We start from the raw sequence: 20837 nt of genomic DNA on the forward strand, positions 1-20837 counted from the left end.
TACTGGACGAGGCTTCAGGGTTTCTTCTGCGGATTCGTTCTTATGCGGCTTTCCGATTCTGTGCATCCGCTCTATAGTTTTCAAGTTAAGACCGAGCTTTTTCTTGAATAATTCTACAACAACTTTTTTTTCAAGTTCTTCTGAAGTTTCATTGACATTCTCCGATATCCCAAACACCATTAGATTGTTTCGCCGCATTCTATCTTCTAAGTCAGCCAGTTTTTCTTCATGTTTTTCCAAAGCTGAATTTAGCCTATCGTTTGTCTCTTTTAGCTCAGCAAGACTTGCCGCTTGGTCCTTGAAAAGCTGTACAATCTCTTCCATGACTCTTCCAATCTCTTCTGACTCGAACAAGCTACGATGAATCAACTGGAATCTTTTGCGTTCTTTTATAGCATGTTTCACCTTAAGGTATGTCTGACATAAGCGCATGGAATAGCTAAATGCTGGCTTCCCTCGCGTCGACGCTTATTCTTTGTGCGTTGTAGTGAAGCGTGCCTTGCTGAACGCAGCCACCTCTGATTGACGTGATCGTCCCTGCTGCAAGAACTGCCGAATCTGCTTCTATAGCGTTCATGCGCGCTTTCTAAGAATTTAAAATGCGTGTAATTCGACGCATCTCAACCTGTTACAATGGCAACCTGCAGTTCTCGCAAATATTTGCTTTAATCATGAGCTTGCTTTATTCACACTCCTATAGAACGATTACACCACTAATGGCAATTTTGGAATTGGTAGCGCGCTTACACAGCGTCGCATGAGCGCCATGTTTCTGCGTACATTTAAAAGCACACTCATCAGTGTCCGTTCACCCTTATTGTGTAATGCTATTTCGTCGACTTAAAGCACTGACTGCTTTATGTGCGATTCAGCGCAAAACTTAGCAATAACCTGCATTATATAGCTGACTATTAAAAAATTACGGGCTAGTATGGCTAATGGTTCGCTTTTGTAAAAAAACAGATGTACAAAAATGACTGCAGGCTTTCGATACGTTGAGAATAAGTTGTTAGAGCATAAGATGTACGTAAAGTTTGAATAACTGCACTTGAGAAACGCCACATTATGAACACAGTATGCATCAGATACTTGAAAAATGCAGATGGAACATTAGGCAGAAGAGAGCCACAAAAAGCTACGACTGCGCATGGTTTGTTGACTGGAACTAAAACTAATACATATTAGGAGCATGACAGGTAAAAGTGAAGATAACTAATTAACAAAATCAAATCAGAAAACAATAAGTATTGCAAAACATAAGGGGTAATCATTCCGGCAAAAGAAATCACCAAGTGATCTTGCGCACAGACCCAAGCAGTATCAGAGTGTCCGGGTTGGTGCAGATTAGAAAGAAGAGAAATGGCCGGTTCACGACGAACTCATCTCCGTGCTGGGGGGTCTTTACAAGGGAGGTAAGTCCTTGTACGAGGGCCGTTTCAAGCTGGCCCACCTGCATCGTCGAGTGCGAGTGGCTGCGGCCTCCTGTCCTTGCCGTCTCGAAGGCGGCAGCATGGCGAATCATCGACACGCGCTTCTCGCCCGCCTTCGAGCCCCAAAGCAGGGCCCGATCACTGAACACGTCTCGAACACCCAGTGCCGACAGGGCTGGGGCTAGTTCCGTGACCTGTCGGAAGCGGTGGGCAACATCCACTGACCACTTAGCATGGCTGCACCAGCTATTGCCTATACGTAAGTATTGCGCGTGAAATAGATAGAATTTGTCAATACTTGTGCTTGTGCGTCAGCAGTACTACAACCTGCACAAGCCCGGTCCTCTACATATTTAGCTCAAGTACACAATGGCTTACTAAAGGCTGTAATGCCTGCGGCTCTGTAATGTTTATGCACCTGTACAGGTAGGTTTCTTGTATCTGTTAATAAAAAGACGAAGCCGCATGGCTGCGGACATTGCGAAGCGAACCTTCGGTGAAAATAAATGAGGATTTGTCCAGTGGCGCTTGCGTCAAATGACGAAGTCAGTGTATGCCCTGGTAAGCAGGCTGGACTTGGCCTTCGCGTGTGAATCCAGCTTTAGGCGGATACGCCCGTCGTAAATACTATTCCAGCCTTTTTTGCCCTGACAGTGGTCGTGTGACAGATCTATAGCGAATCATAAGAAGCCAACAAACATAGACACCAAGGGCAACATAGGGCAAATTACTTGTACTTACTAAACTACTTAAAGAAATGACAAATTAATGTAATAGAAAGTGGATGAAAAAACAACTTGCCGCAGGTTTGGAATGATCCCACGCCTTCGCATTACGCGTGCGATGGTCTACCAACTGGGCCCCTGAGGTAATTACCCTATCTTCACATCTGTAGCGAGGTGAACAGTATTTTCCTCTCTTACTGTCACGTGAATGGATTCACAAAAGGCAATTGGCTCACTACGCAGTCGCGACAAACAGAGATAATGCTATCGGCCTTGAGAATAACAAATGAATACGACTTAACAATGGAGACACCAAGCTGCAGACAGTACAAAGGAGTTAATCTATAGTAGGCAAACAAGTGAACCATCAGCCCGCGGCCAATCATTTCACAAGGGCCTGGTTCCGCTGTAAGAACCTTGGATCCTGCAGAAGGGTACACATTACGCTCTTAAAAAGTATGCACCCTTCGGAACGTATCTCGTCCCACAACAATAATTGGCGTCTGCCTTTCTTGCACTGCCTTTCTTTAATGCTGTGAGGCTGGTACTTCATGGTCATGCACGGGATGCGATTTATCAGGGTGACATACAATTCTTGACAGTAATGCAACAAGCGCAGATTTTTCAAAAAAGAAAACGCAAGCGAGGGTGCTATAACATAAAGCTCTCCCAAACTTTTCTATTCCAATTCTGCAAACAGCCCTCCGAGATTGGTCAAAAACTTTTTTGTGTCACCTCCACTTCGCCTGTCAGCCACGCGATGTCAGGCAAACCGCAATATCCCTATCTAATATGACGTGTACACTCTGATTATGCATGATTGAGCTAAACAATAGAAAAACAGTTGTTTCGATTCGACGCCATTTTCCCATTAACCCTCGGCTATTGGTCAAAACATTATGGGTTGCACCCACTCCATCTACCTGTCACGTGACCTCACAAAACCGCAAAAACTCACGGCGTCAAAGTGACGGGTGCGCATTAAAGATGCGCTAATATGCCGAACAAAACTGATGTTTCCCTGAATAGCTGCAGGCTGCCCTGTTCGGAAAGGAATAAAAGATGGCTGCCGCCGATCGCTCAAGAATTGCTACAAGCACGTACCGGTGATTAGGGGCTTATTAGCATACAAGAAAACTTGTTGCGTGGCCGTGTAACATTCTAGAGCACTTTCGGCACGTTTACGACGTCGCACATCCAACATTTCTTTGCTGAGGATCCTTTTTAACGGCATTCTTAAGCTTCCGTTGTGTACCGCCGCGATTTTCCACCAGCAACCTCAAGCTATGAGTACGTGGACCAATCGCCGAAGCCGGTACCACCCTCTTCATCCACGGTTATCGATGTTCAGGGCACTCGCTCGGCCCCATCCAATCCCTCTCCACTTGAGCATGCGCCTCGCCTCATATGAGCCAACTAAATATGAAAGCCGCTCAATGTGGGCAATGTTATTCGTTTTTAAAGCAACCAAACGTGACTTCCTATAAAAGATGAGAGCGTTTGATTGGTCTGTTTAGACAATCCTGCGGGTCTCCGCCCGATGCTTGCGTCGGCGGTTACGCAAATTTGATGTCAGGAGATTGGAATGAAACTATTGGAATGGTTTTACGTTATGGGACCCAAGACGAAGATTATTGTTGTGGGACAAGACAAGCCATTAAGGACGCTTAGTTTTTAAAGTGTAAGGAAAATTGCACACTTAAGGGCGCTTTCTCGAGTCTATGACTCATGCCGATAGATCCATGAAGAACGGTGTTTAGGTGAACTAGTACTCCCGTTTGAGAGGGTGATTATTTCGCAAGTTCGCCCTTCACTCCCGATGAGTGTTTGCCAAAACACGCATTTTTATTCTATCACTACCCATGTCTTTCCAGCACCTATCCAAGTAATCTGGAATTGCTTTGCGAGGCGTTTATAAGAAAATTAAGCGAAAATAAAAAACCGCGCCACCTGGATTCAACAAGCAGAATGAGACTTGCAAGAGTTAACTCTCTGCCACTCCACCAACATAATTAAAGAAAATAATTCATCACCAGAACAGTCCAGTAGCGCCTCTAGCTACTTTGCTGGGCTGACGCCTTGCTTTACAATGCTTCAGTTTGGCTGTGAATGTGCACCGACGTGAAACAACTTAGCTGAAGCTAGCAGTAACATGGGAAAGGCAGAAGGGAGAGAAGAGGACAAACTAGATGTGTTTTTGCGCTTGACGATCGGTGGGCGCCACCTTCACAATGAATACCTTGTTCCTAGCGGTAGAACATAGTTCCGCATGCTGCTCAGAATGTTTATTCTAATCAATACTGCAAGAAGCAATTTAAGTCTTACTGCACATGCTGAGCTGTGCGTATGCTGCTACGTAAAGAACATACGCCTGAAGAACTATAAGTGGCCAACGCGCCATGATTCGCTGACGATTGGCAGCTGATCTACAAAAGAACCCCTAGCTGGGACAACCAAAACGAAGTCAATGGTAAAAATGGAAACGCCAAGTAGGAAATAGCAGAAAAAATTACCGACGATTACGTTACTTCCTAATGCGAAATTTGAGCGCAGCAAATAAGCTGTTTCACCTTTTCGATAGATTGAGGCAAAGAAATCGAGCAACACATGTATGCGCTATCACAGAATTTTTTTTTTATTTTTCACACGTATTCCTTTAACAAAGACTCCATTAACAGTTCTTGACAGTCATGAAGGAAGCTTTGTGGTCGGAGAAATAGACTGATATATGTTCGACTTGGTACACCAATGCTTGATTCTCAAAGACGAGATCTATACAAGTGCCTCGCGAGGTTGTCACAGCCGTGGGACGCGTTACGAGCGAGAGGAACGGGATGTTCTCCCGCATAAGTGTTAGGAAATTGCTGTTTGTCTTTATGTCAACATTAAAGTCCCCCACTACTAACATCGGTGTGGATCGATGGACGGTTAATGCGAGTTGCAGGAAGTGCACGACGTCTTTCGTGAGTGCGGTAGCGGACTCACGAAAGCGGTATCAGTCGGTCGCTGCTAGCGCTGGGGGGATGAAAGGGGGGCGGAGCTGGTTATGAGGCCGACGACAACGCGAAACCCAGGAACGGACGCCAAAGAGCCATTTATGTAGCCAGCCATCCTCCACAGTCTCTCCTCCTCCCTTCCATCATCCTCCCTCGCCCGGAGAGCCGACAGCGCGCATGCGTGGCGGCGGAGCAGCGGCGCATGCGCGGCGGCGGAGCGCGGCGGCGAAGGCGAGCTGGTTACGAGGCCGACGCCGACGACGACGACGACGACGACGACGCGAAACCCAGGAACGGACGCCAAAGAGCTGCGCTCTAAAATGATATGTCTTCCCACTTCACCACCGGGGACACCATGTACACGCAGTAGCAGGTTGATATCCACAGCCAATATTATGACCATGTCAAGCGCTCCAACAAGCATGCGGCCGAAACCCATGTATCGTTCGTCACTTGCTTGAAATCTTGATGTGCCCGAGCAGCCTTAATTATTAAAGTGGAAAGTTGGGCGAGTTGGTATGCATCCATAATCGTAACAGCGCGAACAAAATGACGACGGAGTGAAAGGACACAGGACTAGCGCTGACTCACAACTACGTTTACTGAAACACACACATCGAGGACACAGGCGATCACATGGTCAATCGAAGAACGCACAACCAGCGCACATGGATAAGGGGCATCTGTTACAGTATCGAGCTATGTAGGTAAATTAATCCCTGCGAAAAAAGCATAATTGTGAAGGCTCGCTAATGCACCACGTGTCGTTTCGCTCAATGTCGCTTGCTTGTATGACTAATCTCGTGGATACATCAGTAAGCTTAAACAACATTGTTGTTTCTTTGAGCATAGACTTGCACTTGGCGGCAATGGGCAGACACATGCGCATATTCATTCTTGTTCAAGGACAATTCATGCTCCCTAAGTCTTACATTGATGCATTGGCCGGTTTGCTCTATGTACACTCGCCCCACTTGAGCGAGAAAGTGTACATCGCATTAGTAATGCAGCCTACATACTCATAAACCTGAATCACGTTGCAGCTCAGATTATAATTACGTTGTGCTCCACTTGTTCACCTTTCGAGAGCCAGACAAATAGCACTGAATTTTCCAGAAGACATCAACCAGGACGCACGTTCAACGCAGCAGCACTAAACACAGCGACTTAACTGAGCGACACACTTAGCGACAAGTAATGATCTCCCATTTAGGCACAATAAGGATTTTTTATTATGTCCCTGGTTGATCTGTGTTTTTCGTTCAGACGTTCCGTGATCTGTGCTGTTGCGCCATATTGGATCCCGGCGGAGGCACTTATCATTCGCTTATAGTTGATCATGTTTGTATACACCCCGGAAACGAGGTGCTCGGTTATATATGGGGCTAAAGCTTCCCGACAATGCTTCCAAAATTGGTCATATGCGGCTGTCTACGTCTCACAGAAAACAATGTTCTGCACTATGCTCCGTGAAACTACTCTTGGAGAAGCCTGGAGTAGCACATTTCTCTCGTGAAAACTCCTGCAACTTGTCCTGAAGTAAGTATCTCTCTGCAGCCTGTGTGAACTGAGTATAAGTCATGCTCACCTGCTTAACCTTGAAAAGGGGCAGGCTCACATTTATTTCGTCCCGTGGTCGCAGCTTGCCGAGACACTGCAAGGCTGTGACGGTGTTCCGCTTTGCCTCTACGCTGTCAAGCCCGTTATGCTCGTCCGGGAGGAAGATCACCAGCGAGAACTCAGGCCCGTGCTGTGGTTCCTCACTGCAGTTAGCAAGAATAAAGATTATTTGTTATTGTGTTGCAAATTTATTTAAAACATTTTCAAGCATTTTTTTTAAAGACCACCCTACATTTTGGGACAAATTACAAACATCGCAGGTGAGCGATGCCGGCGTCTCTTGCTCCTCTAGCTTTGGCGAGGCTGCGCGTGCCGGCACGCACGGCCGAACTCGGGTGTGGCCCAGGCGCCATGTCTTGCAGGTTATCAGCGGAAAGACTGGTCGGACCCGTGATGGCTAGTCGTTTCATATAAGCTGTTTAACCGCGCCGCTAGTGTTGGATATCGCGTGGTCTCAAATTTGCGCTACGTGTTGATACGAGGGGTGGCACGAAGCATTCGCTCCGCCCTTCTGTTGGCGCTTTTCATTGCACCGGCTTTGTGACAGGGAGTGTTCGCGATCATTGATATATATATATATATATATATATATATATATATTGACACGTGTACTTGTCTTTATCGGGCGACACGTTTCACGGCTTAACACATGTTATCGCAAAGCGCCGGACGTGCCTGGATGTATCAGACTTTTCTGGAATGTTATCGATGGTTCCGTCCGCTGTCTGTGACCGAACCTTGTGTAATCTGATTGCATGTGTGCGCAACGCGAATTATGTAGGACTTTGTGAAAGGCACGCGGGTCCCAGCGATTACTCTGGAAGATTCGACGATGGATGTACAAAAGCCGACGCGCTTGACCGCTCATGAGAGTTTCGATCGCCGACCGTGTTCGCCGCTATCGTTGTGCTATAAGTGTAGCCTGGACTTGTGGGCACAGGTTCGCCCAATGAAAGTTAGTTTTGTCTTTCACAGTATTGCTACTGTGTTCTTCAACGTCACCACCACGTGACATCTGGTGGAGGTGCTTGTGCCTTCATGTACCGAACGCCCCCGCAAAGCCGCGATCCATGCCTGAAGCTCGAGGACAAAACCAACATCGCCCAAGCCGAGCGTGCAAACCGTCGACTGCAAGGACTGCCACAGAGCACGGACTTCTATCTGGGACGACAAAGAAGATCGTGGCCAAGACAACCCCAATGTCTGCCCCAGCGTCCCACGTTATCCTGCAACAACCTCGGGACCCACCGACCTTTTCCGTAGCGGCTTCCTGCGAACCTTTACGAGCGTCGTGCGCAAGGACAGGGCCGTAGCTATGCTGGACGCCCGAGCAGAGCTGCCTAACGAGAACGTTGCCATCTTTACGGAAGAAATGAGCCGTCTGTTCCGCCATGCCGACCCGGATATGTCCGAGGAAAAGAAACTCCGCCTACTGATGCTTGGTGTAAAGGAGGAACTTTTCGCCGGAATGGTACAAAGCCCACCGAAGACCGTCGACGAGTTTCTTCGCGAGGCCACTTGCATCGAGAAAGCACTGGAAATGCGGAACCGGCAATTCAACTGCCGAATGAACTCGACAAGCTACGCCGAAGTTCAATCACTGGCCACCGACGACCTGCATGAGACTATCCGTGCGGTCGTGTGGGAGGAGCTACAGAAGCAGTTCCCGTCGTCACTGCCTCTCGATTGCCGACGCCGTACGTGAGGAGCTCCAGCAACAACTGGGAGTAGCCCCCGAATCGCCGCAGCCTCAGCCGCAAGCGATGACATATGCCGCTGTAGCCAGCCATCACGTTCCCCCTCCACACCCATGGCAAGGCCCAGTGACGACACCGTTCCGTCGTCCACTACCACCCCCGCCGCCAGCACGCCAACCCGTCACCTCACGCGGCGTTTCAAGGAAATCTGACGTTTGGCGCGCCCCCGACAACCATCCGCTTTGCTATCACTGCGGAGAAGCCGGGCACATCTACCACCAATGCCCATACCGAGAGATGGGACTCCGAGGGTTCGCCTTTAACGCGCCGTGACCACAGATTGGCGAACGACAACGCTATGTCGCCGACTACCTCGCCGCTACTCAGTGGAACCCTCGACGATCGTCCCGTTCGCCGTCACCGGGACGCTACCTGTCGCCGCAGCGCCGACCATACAGCAGCCCAGCCCGGGGCCGCTCTGCGAGTCCATATCCGGAAAACTAAAAGCAGCAACTGATGGAGGTGCTGTTGCTGTTCGCCTACTGACGAAGATCCTCCGCCTGCGACGAAGACGACGAAGAGACCATCTCGACGACGTAATAACGACACGCCGCCGTCCAGAAGAAGTAAGGAAGCCAAGACTACACCGACGAACGACGACTTCATGACGCGAAGTTCCAGCTTCAGTTCAACACGACGCAGCCGTGATCCGACGTCAGGACCCAACTGAAACGCCAGGCAAAGGACCACCGACCTCGACGTACTTCTCGACGGCCACGCAGTCACCGCCTCTATTTTCCCTCTTACCGCTAACTCATTGATCGGCTTCTTATGTACCAGTTTCTTCCGTTCCCTTCTCAGGTCTAGGCTAATTCGAGTTCTTACCATCCTGTGGTCACTGCAGCGCACCTTGCCGAGCACGTCCACATCTTGTATGATGCCAGGGTTGGCGCAGAGTATGAAGTCTATTTCATTTCTAGTCTCGCCGTTCGGGCTCCTCCACGTCCACTTTCGGCTATCCCGCTTGCGGAAGAAGGTATTCATTATCCTCATATTATTCCCTTCCGCAAACTCTACTAATAACTCTCCCCTGATATTCCTAGTGCCTATGCCATATTCCCCCACTGCCTTGTCTCCAGCCTGCTTCTTGCCTACCTTGGCATCAAAGTCGCCCATTAGTAAACAAATCGTATATAGTATTGGGCTCCAGCTACACGTAACAATATGTTAGCATTTAAATCTGGATGCAAAGTCTGCAAATGCCACGTCTTCCTCTCTCTCTCTTTCTCCCTTTCTGTTTGCGTATTTTTTTTTTCAATAACCATGTATATAGTGGCGGTGTTCGACTGAATAAATTTAGTTTGAAGATAGTGCTCATCCGTCTGCCACCGTCACTTGCTTAGATTTCGCACTTCCGATGCCCTTACGAAATAATTATAGACTCAAATTTATATTTGCGACACAGATGGTTTCTCTTATACAGAAAAAATAAAAGCACACTCGACGCGAAAACAAGCCGCAATGTGGGAGCCGAACGTGCGACTTGCGCATGTCGCGTGTGGTGCTCTAGCAATAGAGGTACGGCGCCTGCTTTGCGACCGTCCATTTTCTTAGATATTTGCGTCACATATTATTCTCATTGCCTGCGAGTGTTAGATGTGGCCACTGGCGGCCGTGGTCGCGAATATGGAACATCAAGAAATACCCAGGTGACAAAAAATACGTGATCTTACGAGCAGGCAAAGTCCGTGCTGCGCAGTATTGCAGTGTGTGATTGTGATGGTTGCATTGTCCCCGTGACATTCCGTAAAAAGTGCTGCGAGAGCCACTCACGTGGGACTACACCTGCCATCATGCGGAGTGGAAGGCCCCGAAGCCATGCCACCAGCTCCCACGCCGGGTGCCTGGTACGGAAGGAGCAACGCCGTAGCCTTGAGTTCAGGGCACTTGGCGAAGGGGAAGCGCCCCCTCTGGTGCGCCATGATGACCGCAGAGGTGGTGCCGTCCGCCTCGCTGAAAGGCTCTCGGGTGGCCGAGCAGTCATCAAACGCGTAACGCCATGACCCCCGAAAATCCACGGCGCTCAGGAAGCAAACACGGGTCGACGGAGTGATGCGGCCTGCGTAGTGAGTTCCGCAATAAGAAGTCGGACACCGTCAGTCAGTGCGTGTATTACAAAGAAATATTCTGGTCTGCGTGGTTTAAAGAGAAAAGCGATTATAGGAATATAATCGGCGTCGGATAACTTTAGCGTGCAGTGGCATGTGATGAGCAATCGCTTCACTTCCGAATGCCGTCAGCAGAAATCTTCTGTATATCAGGGAACACGGTTCGAGACAAACAGAGATAAATAATGAAAAGTGCGTCACACATCCTAAGAAAGCTGTTGTATTTACAATTGTGGGAATATCATCAACAATCCAGAGGGCCGCTGTCAGCGCGAACACGTGAGCCGTGGCAACGCTCTGCGTGCAGCCCGACCACCGGTTTCAGGGATCAAGCCAAGCGCCTGACAGATTCGAGTTACTGTGGCGTCTGGTCACCTCGGTCACAGAGGGCTTCACCAGGAAATATCAGCAGCAGAGCAACAGTGAGGAGCGGCCCCGCTAAAATAAAGAAAGTTGATGTGGCGCCATACATTAATTGCATGTTGCATAATCTGATATTTATAGCAGGAAAGTTGGAGGTGGACGTCGTTGTTTCGGCACCTCAGCGTCTACAGAAGCCATGCAAACAGGGTAACTCAGAGAATAACAAGACGAACGCGTGTTTTGCTCAATATCGCAAACATTTCGTAATCTGCATTTATAACTTTGTCTATGCCTTTCCGCTTTCGTTGAAAACAACTTATATTGCTCATGCTGATAGATGCTACAATCACAGCACTCATATAAAACAGCGTCAAAAAATATGGCCAAGGATGAAGACCGGACCAGCGCTGGTTCTACTCTTCCTTGTCCGTGCGTTCAAGCGCTGTTAAAAATTAATGATCAGTGGCAACTAGCTCGCGCCTAAACCCTTTTGAATCAATCAGAGGCTAAAGGAGCACAAATATAACGCTTTTAAAGTCCACCTATTTTGTATGAGGCTGACAGTAGGATGACAAAGGAAATCGCGGAGTCCTATGAAATCCCCAAATTAGAAGAAAGGTACGTAAGTAGTCCTTTAGTGTCGCTGTCCGAAAAAGAAATCCTGGCGACGCAACATTCACATGGGGACGGATGACCAGCAACGTTGTGTAGGCAGCATAAATTGGCGGCATGCATTATGAAATATCGTATTTTTTTCATACGGCACCACACTACGCCGACACAAGCGCCGCCGCAGTCACAGCACCTCCAAGGAGTCCGCCACAAGTGCTGCTGCAGCCGCACCGGAACGTTAGACGCGCTTGGCGTTATGACTGCTGAAGCCCAGGCCTCATGCACAGGCGCCGTCGCAATAATCTTTCGCCCCATCATTATTTGTCAAATTGGGGTTAAATAAAGCGCACGAAGGCCAACTTGCTACACTAAGTGCACTTCCTTATACATATATAGTGTTTTTCTTACAACGCCAAATTTGTGTAGTTCTATTTGGACCCATGATATTAAGCTTACATTTTTTGAAAATAGGTGGAGTGGTTTAAGTCTGCTTTACCTCCACCGTGCTTGGGCCTGTTTTGCACATTCTCCGGGATCAGCCCCAGCACTCCGGTCCACGCGCCATAATACGGATGTATTAAGGTATACTACCCGGCCAGTTATTGCTGATCCATGAACTTTGACAGCGTGTATTCCAACAAATGATGGCCTGTTTCACCATCCTTTGTCCATGTTCGCGCTGTCAAATATCAATACGGACGCAACCCTGCCAGGATAACCAGTCCTGGGGACACATGCAGAGGATGCATACAGAGTCTAAGAGACACGAATTTCCTCGGTTTGTCGCAGTAACTAGCGATCGCTGTGTTTTGATGATGGCTTCGACACGTGTACGGTTCATCAATATGCACAAGTGAACGTTGTTATCTATTGTTTCTTTTTCGCTCGTTCGGTATTGTTGCAAATGGGTCGCAAGCCCAAGGGTAGCGTTGGCCTGGCGGCCTGGGGCACAGCCGGAAGCATCCGAAGGTCCTGGCAAAGGATGAGTCGACTGCTAACAGAACAACTTGTTTATTTTAGCATCGCAAAAGAGCAGCCGGTCAGGTCGACCGAAGTGGAGAGACGGGAGACCACATTACTCGACGGAAGAAATCGGAGCCTCCCTTGGCGTCCGGGGGCAGCTGCTTTTATACTCTCGGAGTCGAGGGCAAAAAGGAACGGCTCGGGATGGGGCGCACATGACGGCGGCGCACGGACACGTTGAGACGAGTAGTGACGCATCCGCCTGGCCGGCGCCGGTCAGACCTCCTCGCTTCACAGTTGGGGAGCTCCTCTTCCCGGCTGCCGCGCTTTGACAAGCGTGGGCACCAACATGTACACACACACACACACACACGCACACACGAAGACACGTGGCATTGAAGCATGCCTGGACGCGCTTGGCAGGAACCGTTGCGGCAGCGCTGAATGGGCCAAAATGTCCGCCGCTTTGAACGAAGCTCCGGCGTCCGTTGCATCCGCGCTGGCTACACCGCGCGTCGTAGGCAAAACGTAACAGACCGCCCCGCCGGGGGAAGGAGATCCCGATGGTCAGGGGACTGCATCCGCTGTCCGGAGGGATGTCGCTCGATGATGCTCTATACGAAGTCGGTCGTCCCTCGGCGTTTCTTGAGCGCAGCGCACAGAGAAGGCCTCGTGCTCACGTTCAGGTTCACACAGGACACTGCAAAATGAATTCAGGAGCGTTGCCATTTTTTCTCTCGTTCCCAGGAAGCGTTAGAACTACGCTGAAACTCAACCGCTTAGTAAGCAAGCACGACACAACCTTCACTAAGCCATGTCAGGCGCATTCCCTTTTTATACTACTGCCTAGATCCCTACAGTAGTCTAGCAGCACTCAGAACGCGTCCACAAATTGGAAAATTGAACTAGAAAGCACGTCATGACTTTGAAACACTAAACAAAAGCAATATATTAAAAATCCTGCTTCAGGAAGCAAAACATCAGTAACAAAGAACTGAGGCTGATTCCTACGTTAGGGGCTTCGACTTAAGCCATCGGCGTTACCGTTGAGACTCCCCTTTTTGTAACGCACCTCAAAGGAACATTGTTGCAAAGCGAGGCTCCAGCGCAGGAGGCGACCATTTTTGGAAGAGATGGTCTGCAGCCATTGGAGAGGGCAGTGATCCGTCTCAATGATAAACCTCGAGCCGGCTAGGTAGCATGACAATGTCTGAACGGCCCACACGAGGCACGCACACTCTTTCTCGGTGGCGCTGTACGCCTGCTCACGACTGGTCAGCTTACGACTAGCATACAGGACGGGGTGTTCCACTTTTCCATTATCCCATTGGCACTGTACACGCCCATGCCTCGCTCACCAGCATCGCACTGAACAACGAACCATTTTGTGTAGTCTGGCGATCGTAGCACAGGCTGGCTTGTTAGGGCGCTCTTTAGGGCGCTAAAAGCTCTTTCCTTTGTCTCGTCCCAGACGACTGTTTGGGGCTCTGTTTTTCTTAGAGCATCCGTCAGGGGAGCCGCGATATCAGAGTACCTGGAGATGTACCTCTGATAGTGGCCGGCGACACCTAAGAACGACCGAATATTGGTCTTCGTGCGCGGTTGCGGGAAGTCTCCAGAAGAACTTCAGTTTGGCCTAGTTGGTATTTACTGCAAATCATGTTGACCGCAAAAAAGACGGGGACATAGGAAGAAAACACATAAACAGCACAGGCGGTAACTTTCAACTGTTTTATTCATAGCAGGCAGTGGGCATATATAGGCAAAAGGAACATGCGCAGATCGCGGCAAACAAGAATGCAGATCAGCTTAGCGTGGCAACCAATTATCAAAAAAAATCTATTTCCGCTTGAAACAACCTAATGGAGGTATCGCTAACACAATCTTCGCCTTTCTTATTTATATGGTAAGCCTCCATCAGTTCACGTGCAGTCTGGTCATGGCTTCTGCCCAGAATCTTTATCTCCTCAAAAAGAGGTGCACAGCGACAGGCATTGCAGTGCGCAGGTAAGTGCGCCAACTCATCTTTCTTTATCTTTTGCTCATGCTCCCTGGCTCGATCATTTAGGCACCGTCCAGTCTGCCCTATGTAGGACTTGCCACAGGCCAGGGGGATTTCATACACAACTCCTACATTGCATTTGGCATACGGCTTGGTGTGGTTCTTACCACAACCTAGCCTTCCTTTAGGATCACGGGAGGTGCGGGGGCAGAGCCGCGCCAGCTTAAAAGCAAAAGCAAAAGCATGAGCAAAAGTTAAAGAAAGATGAGTTGGCGCACTTACCTGCGCACTGCAATGCCTGTCGCTGTGCACCTCTTTTTGAGGAGATAAAGATTCTGGGCAGAAGCCATGACCAGAGTGCACGTGAACTGATGGAGGCTTACCATATAAATAAGAAAGGCGAAGATTGTGTTAGCGATAGCTCCATTAGGTTGTTTCAAGCGGAAATAGATTTTTTTGATAATTGGTTGCCACGCTAAGCTGATGTGCATTCTTGTTTGCCGCGATCTGCGCATGTTCCTTTTGCCTATATATGCCCACTGCCTGCTATGAATAAAACAGTTGAAAGTTACCGCCTGTGCTGTTTATGTGTTTTCTTCCTATGTCCCCGTCTTTTTTGCGGTCAATATGATTTGCGGGAAGTCTCGCACAGCGGCCACCATTATTTCAGAGGGGCGGCGACGACCCCGTCCAATCACGTAACTGGGGTAGACAAGCTCGGCCTGTGCTAACTGGCACTTGGGAGCCTTGACTGTCAAGCCCGCTTCGCGCAGGCGGGTTAGCACTGCCCGCAAGTGTGCCATATGCTCAGACCAGGATGCGGAAAATATCGCTACGTCGTCTAAATACGGTAAAGCGAATTCTTGCTGTCCCCACAACACTTTATCCGTGAGGCTTGAAAAGTAGTATGGCGCGTTCTTCAAACCAAAACTCATAACTTTAGGACGGAATGTTCCCATTGGTGAAATCAACGCCGCATACCTACTAGCCTCTTCTGTGTGTGGAACCTGCCAATAACCCCTGACAAGGTCTAGGGTGGAAATAAACTCAGCGCTACTAACTTTCTCAAGGCGCTCCTCGATGATAGGGATCGGATAAAGTTGATCGTTAGTGATGGAATTAAGCCTGCGGTAGTCGACGCAAGGACGAGGTTCCTTGCCCGGTACCACAGCTAAAATCAAAGGGGAGGTATAATCACTCTCACCCGCCTCAATACCACCGAGCTGTAGCATTTTCTTTACCTCAGCCTCCATATTATCGCGCTGGCGGCGTGACACCCGGTACGCCTTGGATCGTACTGGCTCTGGGGAGGTAAGTTCTATATCATGAGTAAGGACAGAAGTCCTACCAGGCCTCTCAGAGAACTTACCTTGAAACTCTTGTAAGAGCTAGTGTAGTTCGGTTTTCTGCTCAGGCGACAGCGGTGCTTTACTGATTAAGTCACTAATGACTTGATCGGTGTCTTTCCTGTTCGTCACTGAGCCTAGTCCCGGAAGCTCGACCGGAAGCTCTTCGCGAACGTTTACCATCATGCACACCACTGCTTCCCGTTGTCTATAGGGTTTGAACAGATTACAGTGGTAAACTTGCTGTGCTTTCCGCTTTCCTGGCAGATTCACCATGTAGTTAACGTCCGACAGTTTTTGAACAACCCGTGCTGGGCCCTCCCACTGCACGTCAAGTTTGTTTTTTAGCGATGTGCGCAATATCATTACCTCATCGCCCACCTCAAAACGACGGGCCCTGGCTGTCCGGTCATAATAAACCTTGGCCCTCTGCTGGGCCTTTGCCATTGCTTCACCTGACAACTCCTGTGCCCTTCTTAAGCGCTCAAGGAGCCTAAGCACGTACTCCACCACGACTGGGTCGTCGCCCCTGCCTTCCCACTAGTCTCGAAGCATGGGAAGCGGAGACTGCAGCGAGCGACCGTACACCAGCCCAGATGTCAAAAACCCCGTAGCCGAATGCGGCGCGGTCCTTAATGCAAACATCACCGCCGGCAGACACAGCTCCCAGTCAGTTTGTTATTCAAAACACAATGCTCTCAACACGCGCTTCATGACGGAGTGGAGCTTCTCAACGGAATTAGACTGCGGGTGGTACACTGAGGTGTGTACCAGCTTTACCCCACATTTTTCGAAAAAGGCTGTCGTCAAAGCGCTAGTAAACACTGTGCCCTGATCTGACTGGATTTCCGCAGGAAAACCAACTCGCGCAAATATGGACAGTAGCGCATTGACTATCTCAACTGAGCTAAGTTCTTTAAGCGGCACTGCTTCAGGGAACATTGTCGCTAGGCAGATCACAGTGAAAATGTGTCTGTACCTCGTGGTTTTTGCTGGCAGAGGTCTCACTGTATCAATAACGAGCCGTCTAAAAGGCTCCGTAATGATAGGTGCCAATTTTAACGGCACCCTCGATTTGTCCCCTCGTTTGCCCACCCGCTTACAGGTGTCACATGTCCTCACAAATTGTTCTACGTCACGAAAACACCCTGGCCAATAGTACTCTTGCAAGAGACGGTCCGTAATCTTCTTAACTCCTAGGTGTCCGGACCACGAACCTCCATGCGACAAGCGCAACAGATCCTGACGGTAGCACTGAGGCACGATCAGCTCATCGAACTCCACTCCCCTGCGGTCTAGATACTCCAGTCCGTAACCCTTAATGACCATCGGTGATCTTCCCTCCTCATTACATGTCCTGCCCATGCCCATTTATTTTTCTTGATTTCAACTAAGATGTCATTAACTCGCGTTTTCTCCCTCACCCAATCTGCTCTTTTCTTATCCCTTAACGTTACACCTATCTTCTTCTTTCCTATGCTCGTTGCGTCGTCCTCAATTTGAGTAGAACCCTTCTCGTAAGTCTGCAGGTTTCTGTCCCGTAGGTGAGTACTGGTAAGGCACAGCTATTATACAGTTTTCTCTTGAGGGATAATGGCAACCTGCTGTTCATGATCTCAGAATGCCTGCCAAACGCATTCCAGCCCATTCTTATCCTTCTAATTATTTCCGTCTCTTGATCCAGATCCGCCGTCACTACCTGCCCCAAGTAGGTGTATTCCCTTACGACTTCCAGTGCCTCGCTGCCTCTTGTAAATTGCTGTTCTCTTCCGAGACTGTTACACATTACTTTAGTTTTCTGCAGATTAATTTTTAGACCCACTCTTCTGCTTTGCCTTTCCAGGTCAGTGAGCATGCATCAATTGCAATTGGTGCTCTAAGTTACCAAGCAAGGCAATAGCATCAGCGAATCGCAAGTTACTAAGGTATTCTCCATCGACTTTTATCCCCAATTCTTCCCAATCCAGGTCTTTGAATACCTCCTGTAAACATGCTGTGAATAGCATTGGAGAGATCTTATCTCCCTGCCTGACGCCTTTCTTTATTGGGGTTTTGTTGCTTGCTTTATGGAGGACTACGGTGGCTGTGGAGCCGCTATAGATATCATTCAGTATTTTTACATACGGCTCGTCACACCGTGATTCCGTAATGCCTCCATGACTGCTGAGGTTTCGACAGAATCAAACACTTTCTCGTAATCAATGAAAGCTATATATAAGGGTTGGTTATATTCCACACATGGTTATATTCCCTTCTGCACATTTCTCTATCACCTGATTGATAGTGTGAATATGATCTATTGTTGAGTAGCCTTTACGGAATCCTGCCTGGTCTTTTGCTTGATAAAAGTCTAAGGTGTTCCTGATTCTATTTGCGATCACCTTAGTAAATAGTTTGTAGGCAACGGACACTAAGCTGATCGGTCTATAATTTTGCAAGTCTTTGGCGTCTCCTTTCTTATGAATTAGGATTATGTTAGCGTTCTTCCAAGATTCCGGTACGCTCGAGGTCATGAGGCATTGCGTATACAGGGCGGCCAGTCTCTCTAGAACAATCTGTCCACCATCCTTCAACAAATCTGCTGTTACCTGATCCTTCCCAGCTGCCTTCCCCCTTTGCATATCTCCCAAGGCTTTCTTTACTTCTTCTGGCGTTACCTTTGGGATTTCGAATTCCTCTAGACTATTTTCCCTTCAATTATCGTCGTGGGTGCCACTGGTACTGTATAAATCTCTATAGAACTCCTCAGCCACTTGAATTATCTCATCCATATTAGTAATGATATTGCCGGCTTTGTCTCTTAACGCATACATCTGATTCTTGCCGATTCCTAGTTTCTTCTTCACTGTTTTTAGGCTTCCTCCGTTCCTGAGAGCATGTTCAATTCTATCCATATTATACTTCCTTATGTCAGCTGTCTTACGCTTGTTGATTAACTTCGAAAGTTCTGCCAGTTCTATTCTAGCTGTAGGGTTAGAGTCTTTCATACATTGGCATTTCTTGATGAGATCTTTCGTCTGGTGCGATAGTTTTCTGGTATCCTGCCTAATGGAGTTACCACCGACTTCCATTGCACACTCCTTAATGATGCCCACAAGATTGTCGTTCATTGTTTCAACACTAAGGTCCTCTTCGTGAGTTAAAGCAGAATACCTGTTCTGTAGCTTGATCTGGAATTCTATTTTCCCTCTTACCGCTAACTCATTACACGGCTTCTTATGTACTAGTTTCTTCCGTTCCCTCCTCAGGTCTAGGCTAATTCGAGTTCTTACCATCCTGTGGTCACTGCAGCGCACTTTGCCAAGCACGTCCACATCTCGTATGATGCCAGGGTTAGCGCAGAGTATGAAGTCTATTTCATTTCTAGTCTCGCCGTTCGGGCTCCTCCACGTCCACTTTCGGCTATCCCGCTTGCGGAAGAAGGTATTCATTATCCTCATATTATTCTGTTCCGCAAACTCTACTAATAACTCTCCCCTGCTATTCCTAGCGCCTATGCCATCTTCCCCCACGGCCTTGTCTCCAGCCTGCTTCTTGCCTACCTTGGCATTAAAGTCGCCCATTAGTATAGTGTATTTGGTTTTCACTCTACCCATCGCCGATTCAACGTCTTCATAGGAGCTTTCGACTTCCTGGTCATCATGACTGGATGTAGGGGCGTAGACTTGTACAGTCTTCATTTTGTACTTTTATTAAGTTTCACAACAAGACCTGCCACCCTCTCGTTAATGCTATAGAATTCCTGTATGTTACCAGCTATATTCTTATTAATCAGGAATCCGACTCCTAGTTCTCTTCTCTCCGCTAAGCCCCTGTAGCACAGGACGTGCCCGCTTTTTAGCACTGTATATGCCTCGTTTGGCCTCCTAACTTCACTGAGCCCTATTATATCCCATTTACTGCCCCGTATTCCTCCAATAGCGCTGCTAGACTCGCCTCACTAGATAACGTTTTAGCGTTAAACGTTACCAGGTTAATATTCCATTGGCGACCTGTTCTCCTATATGTTCTCAGGTAACCGACTATAAAACTGTTCCAGCCCGAAACACTGCAGAACTTTCTCGTGGTCACCAACGCTTTCTCTTCTTTGAGCCACTCCTACATGTTTGACATATGCCTGTAGGCAAACTCTGTATATGACTCACTTCTGCCTTTCTCATTTTCCCAAGACTTCCAACGGAACGCCTCCGCTGACAGCCTGTACTTTTTAGCAGACTCGATTTCACTTGGCCGAAATGCTCTGCCTCCTCTCTCTTCAAGCGAGTGACTACGTCGGCCGCCTCACCGGGTAACAAAATGAGCAAGCGCTGTGGCCACGTTTCCCGAGAGACCCCCTGCTTCTCGTACGTTCGCTCAAAGTTAACCAGGATCAAACCAATGTCTTCTCCAAGCTTAAACGGCCGCATCAGGTTAGTCATATTGAACGATACTCGTTCTCCTGCACCGTGTGCCTGACTTCCATTACGAGCGCGTCCCATCTCTACCTCGAGACGTTTCATTTCCAAAGCATGTTGACGGTCGCGCTCCTCTTTACGTTTGCGCTCGTCTTTCTCTTTTTGCTCTTTACGTTCGCGCTCGTCTTTCTCTTTTGGCTCTTTACGTTCACGCTTCTGTATTTTTGCCGTCACCCTCTCCTCTATGGTCTCAAGGCGTTCCGACAGCTCACCATCCGCAGCTTCCAACTGAAGAATAGCCCTTATCAGTTCTGGTTTTCTGAGTTTGTCTGAGACATCCAGACCCAACTCTCTTGCAAGCTCCAGCAATTTCGGTTTGCGCAACGACTTGCAATCCATGGCTGCTCGGCATGCTGCTTTCTCTACTGCCTACTATTGTCTTGCTGCAAACTAACCCGGCAGCAACGAAAACCACAATTACCAGCTCTGTTTCTGACACTAACACAAGCCTGGCAAAACTC

At 48.6% G+C, this 20837-nt stretch overlaps 1 protein-coding gene across 2 annotated transcripts in view; it reads right to left on the bottom strand.

Moving 5' to 3' along the window:
• Positions 1 to 400: 400 nt before the first annotated feature.
• LOC135914137 (ipis-1-like) overlaps positions 401 to 20837 on the bottom strand; it is a 43797-nt gene continuing 23360 nt past the window's right edge. Inside the window, exons 4-6 of one of the 2 annotated variants that reach the window (XM_065446889.1) lie at positions 10302 to 10587; positions 6770 to 6914; positions 401 to 1624 (exon numbers count right to left, since the gene is read on the bottom strand). In XM_065446889.1, coding sequence (XP_065302961.1) covers positions 1286 to 1624; positions 6770 to 6914; positions 10302 to 10587 — 770 coding nt within the window. In that variant the 3' untranslated portion in view covers positions 401 to 1285. Of the gene's footprint in view, positions 1625 to 6739; positions 6915 to 10301; positions 10588 to 20837 lie in introns of both variants that reach the window. The other variant, XM_065446888.1, reaches the window with a different exon arrangement.

The sequence above is a fragment of the Dermacentor albipictus genome, unplaced genomic scaffold (assembly GCF_038994185.2).
Source record: "Dermacentor albipictus isolate Rhodes 1998 colony unplaced genomic scaffold, USDA_Dalb.pri_finalv2 scaffold_15, whole genome shotgun sequence".
Classification (NCBI taxonomy): domain Eukaryota; kingdom Metazoa; phylum Arthropoda; class Arachnida; order Ixodida; family Ixodidae; genus Dermacentor; species Dermacentor albipictus.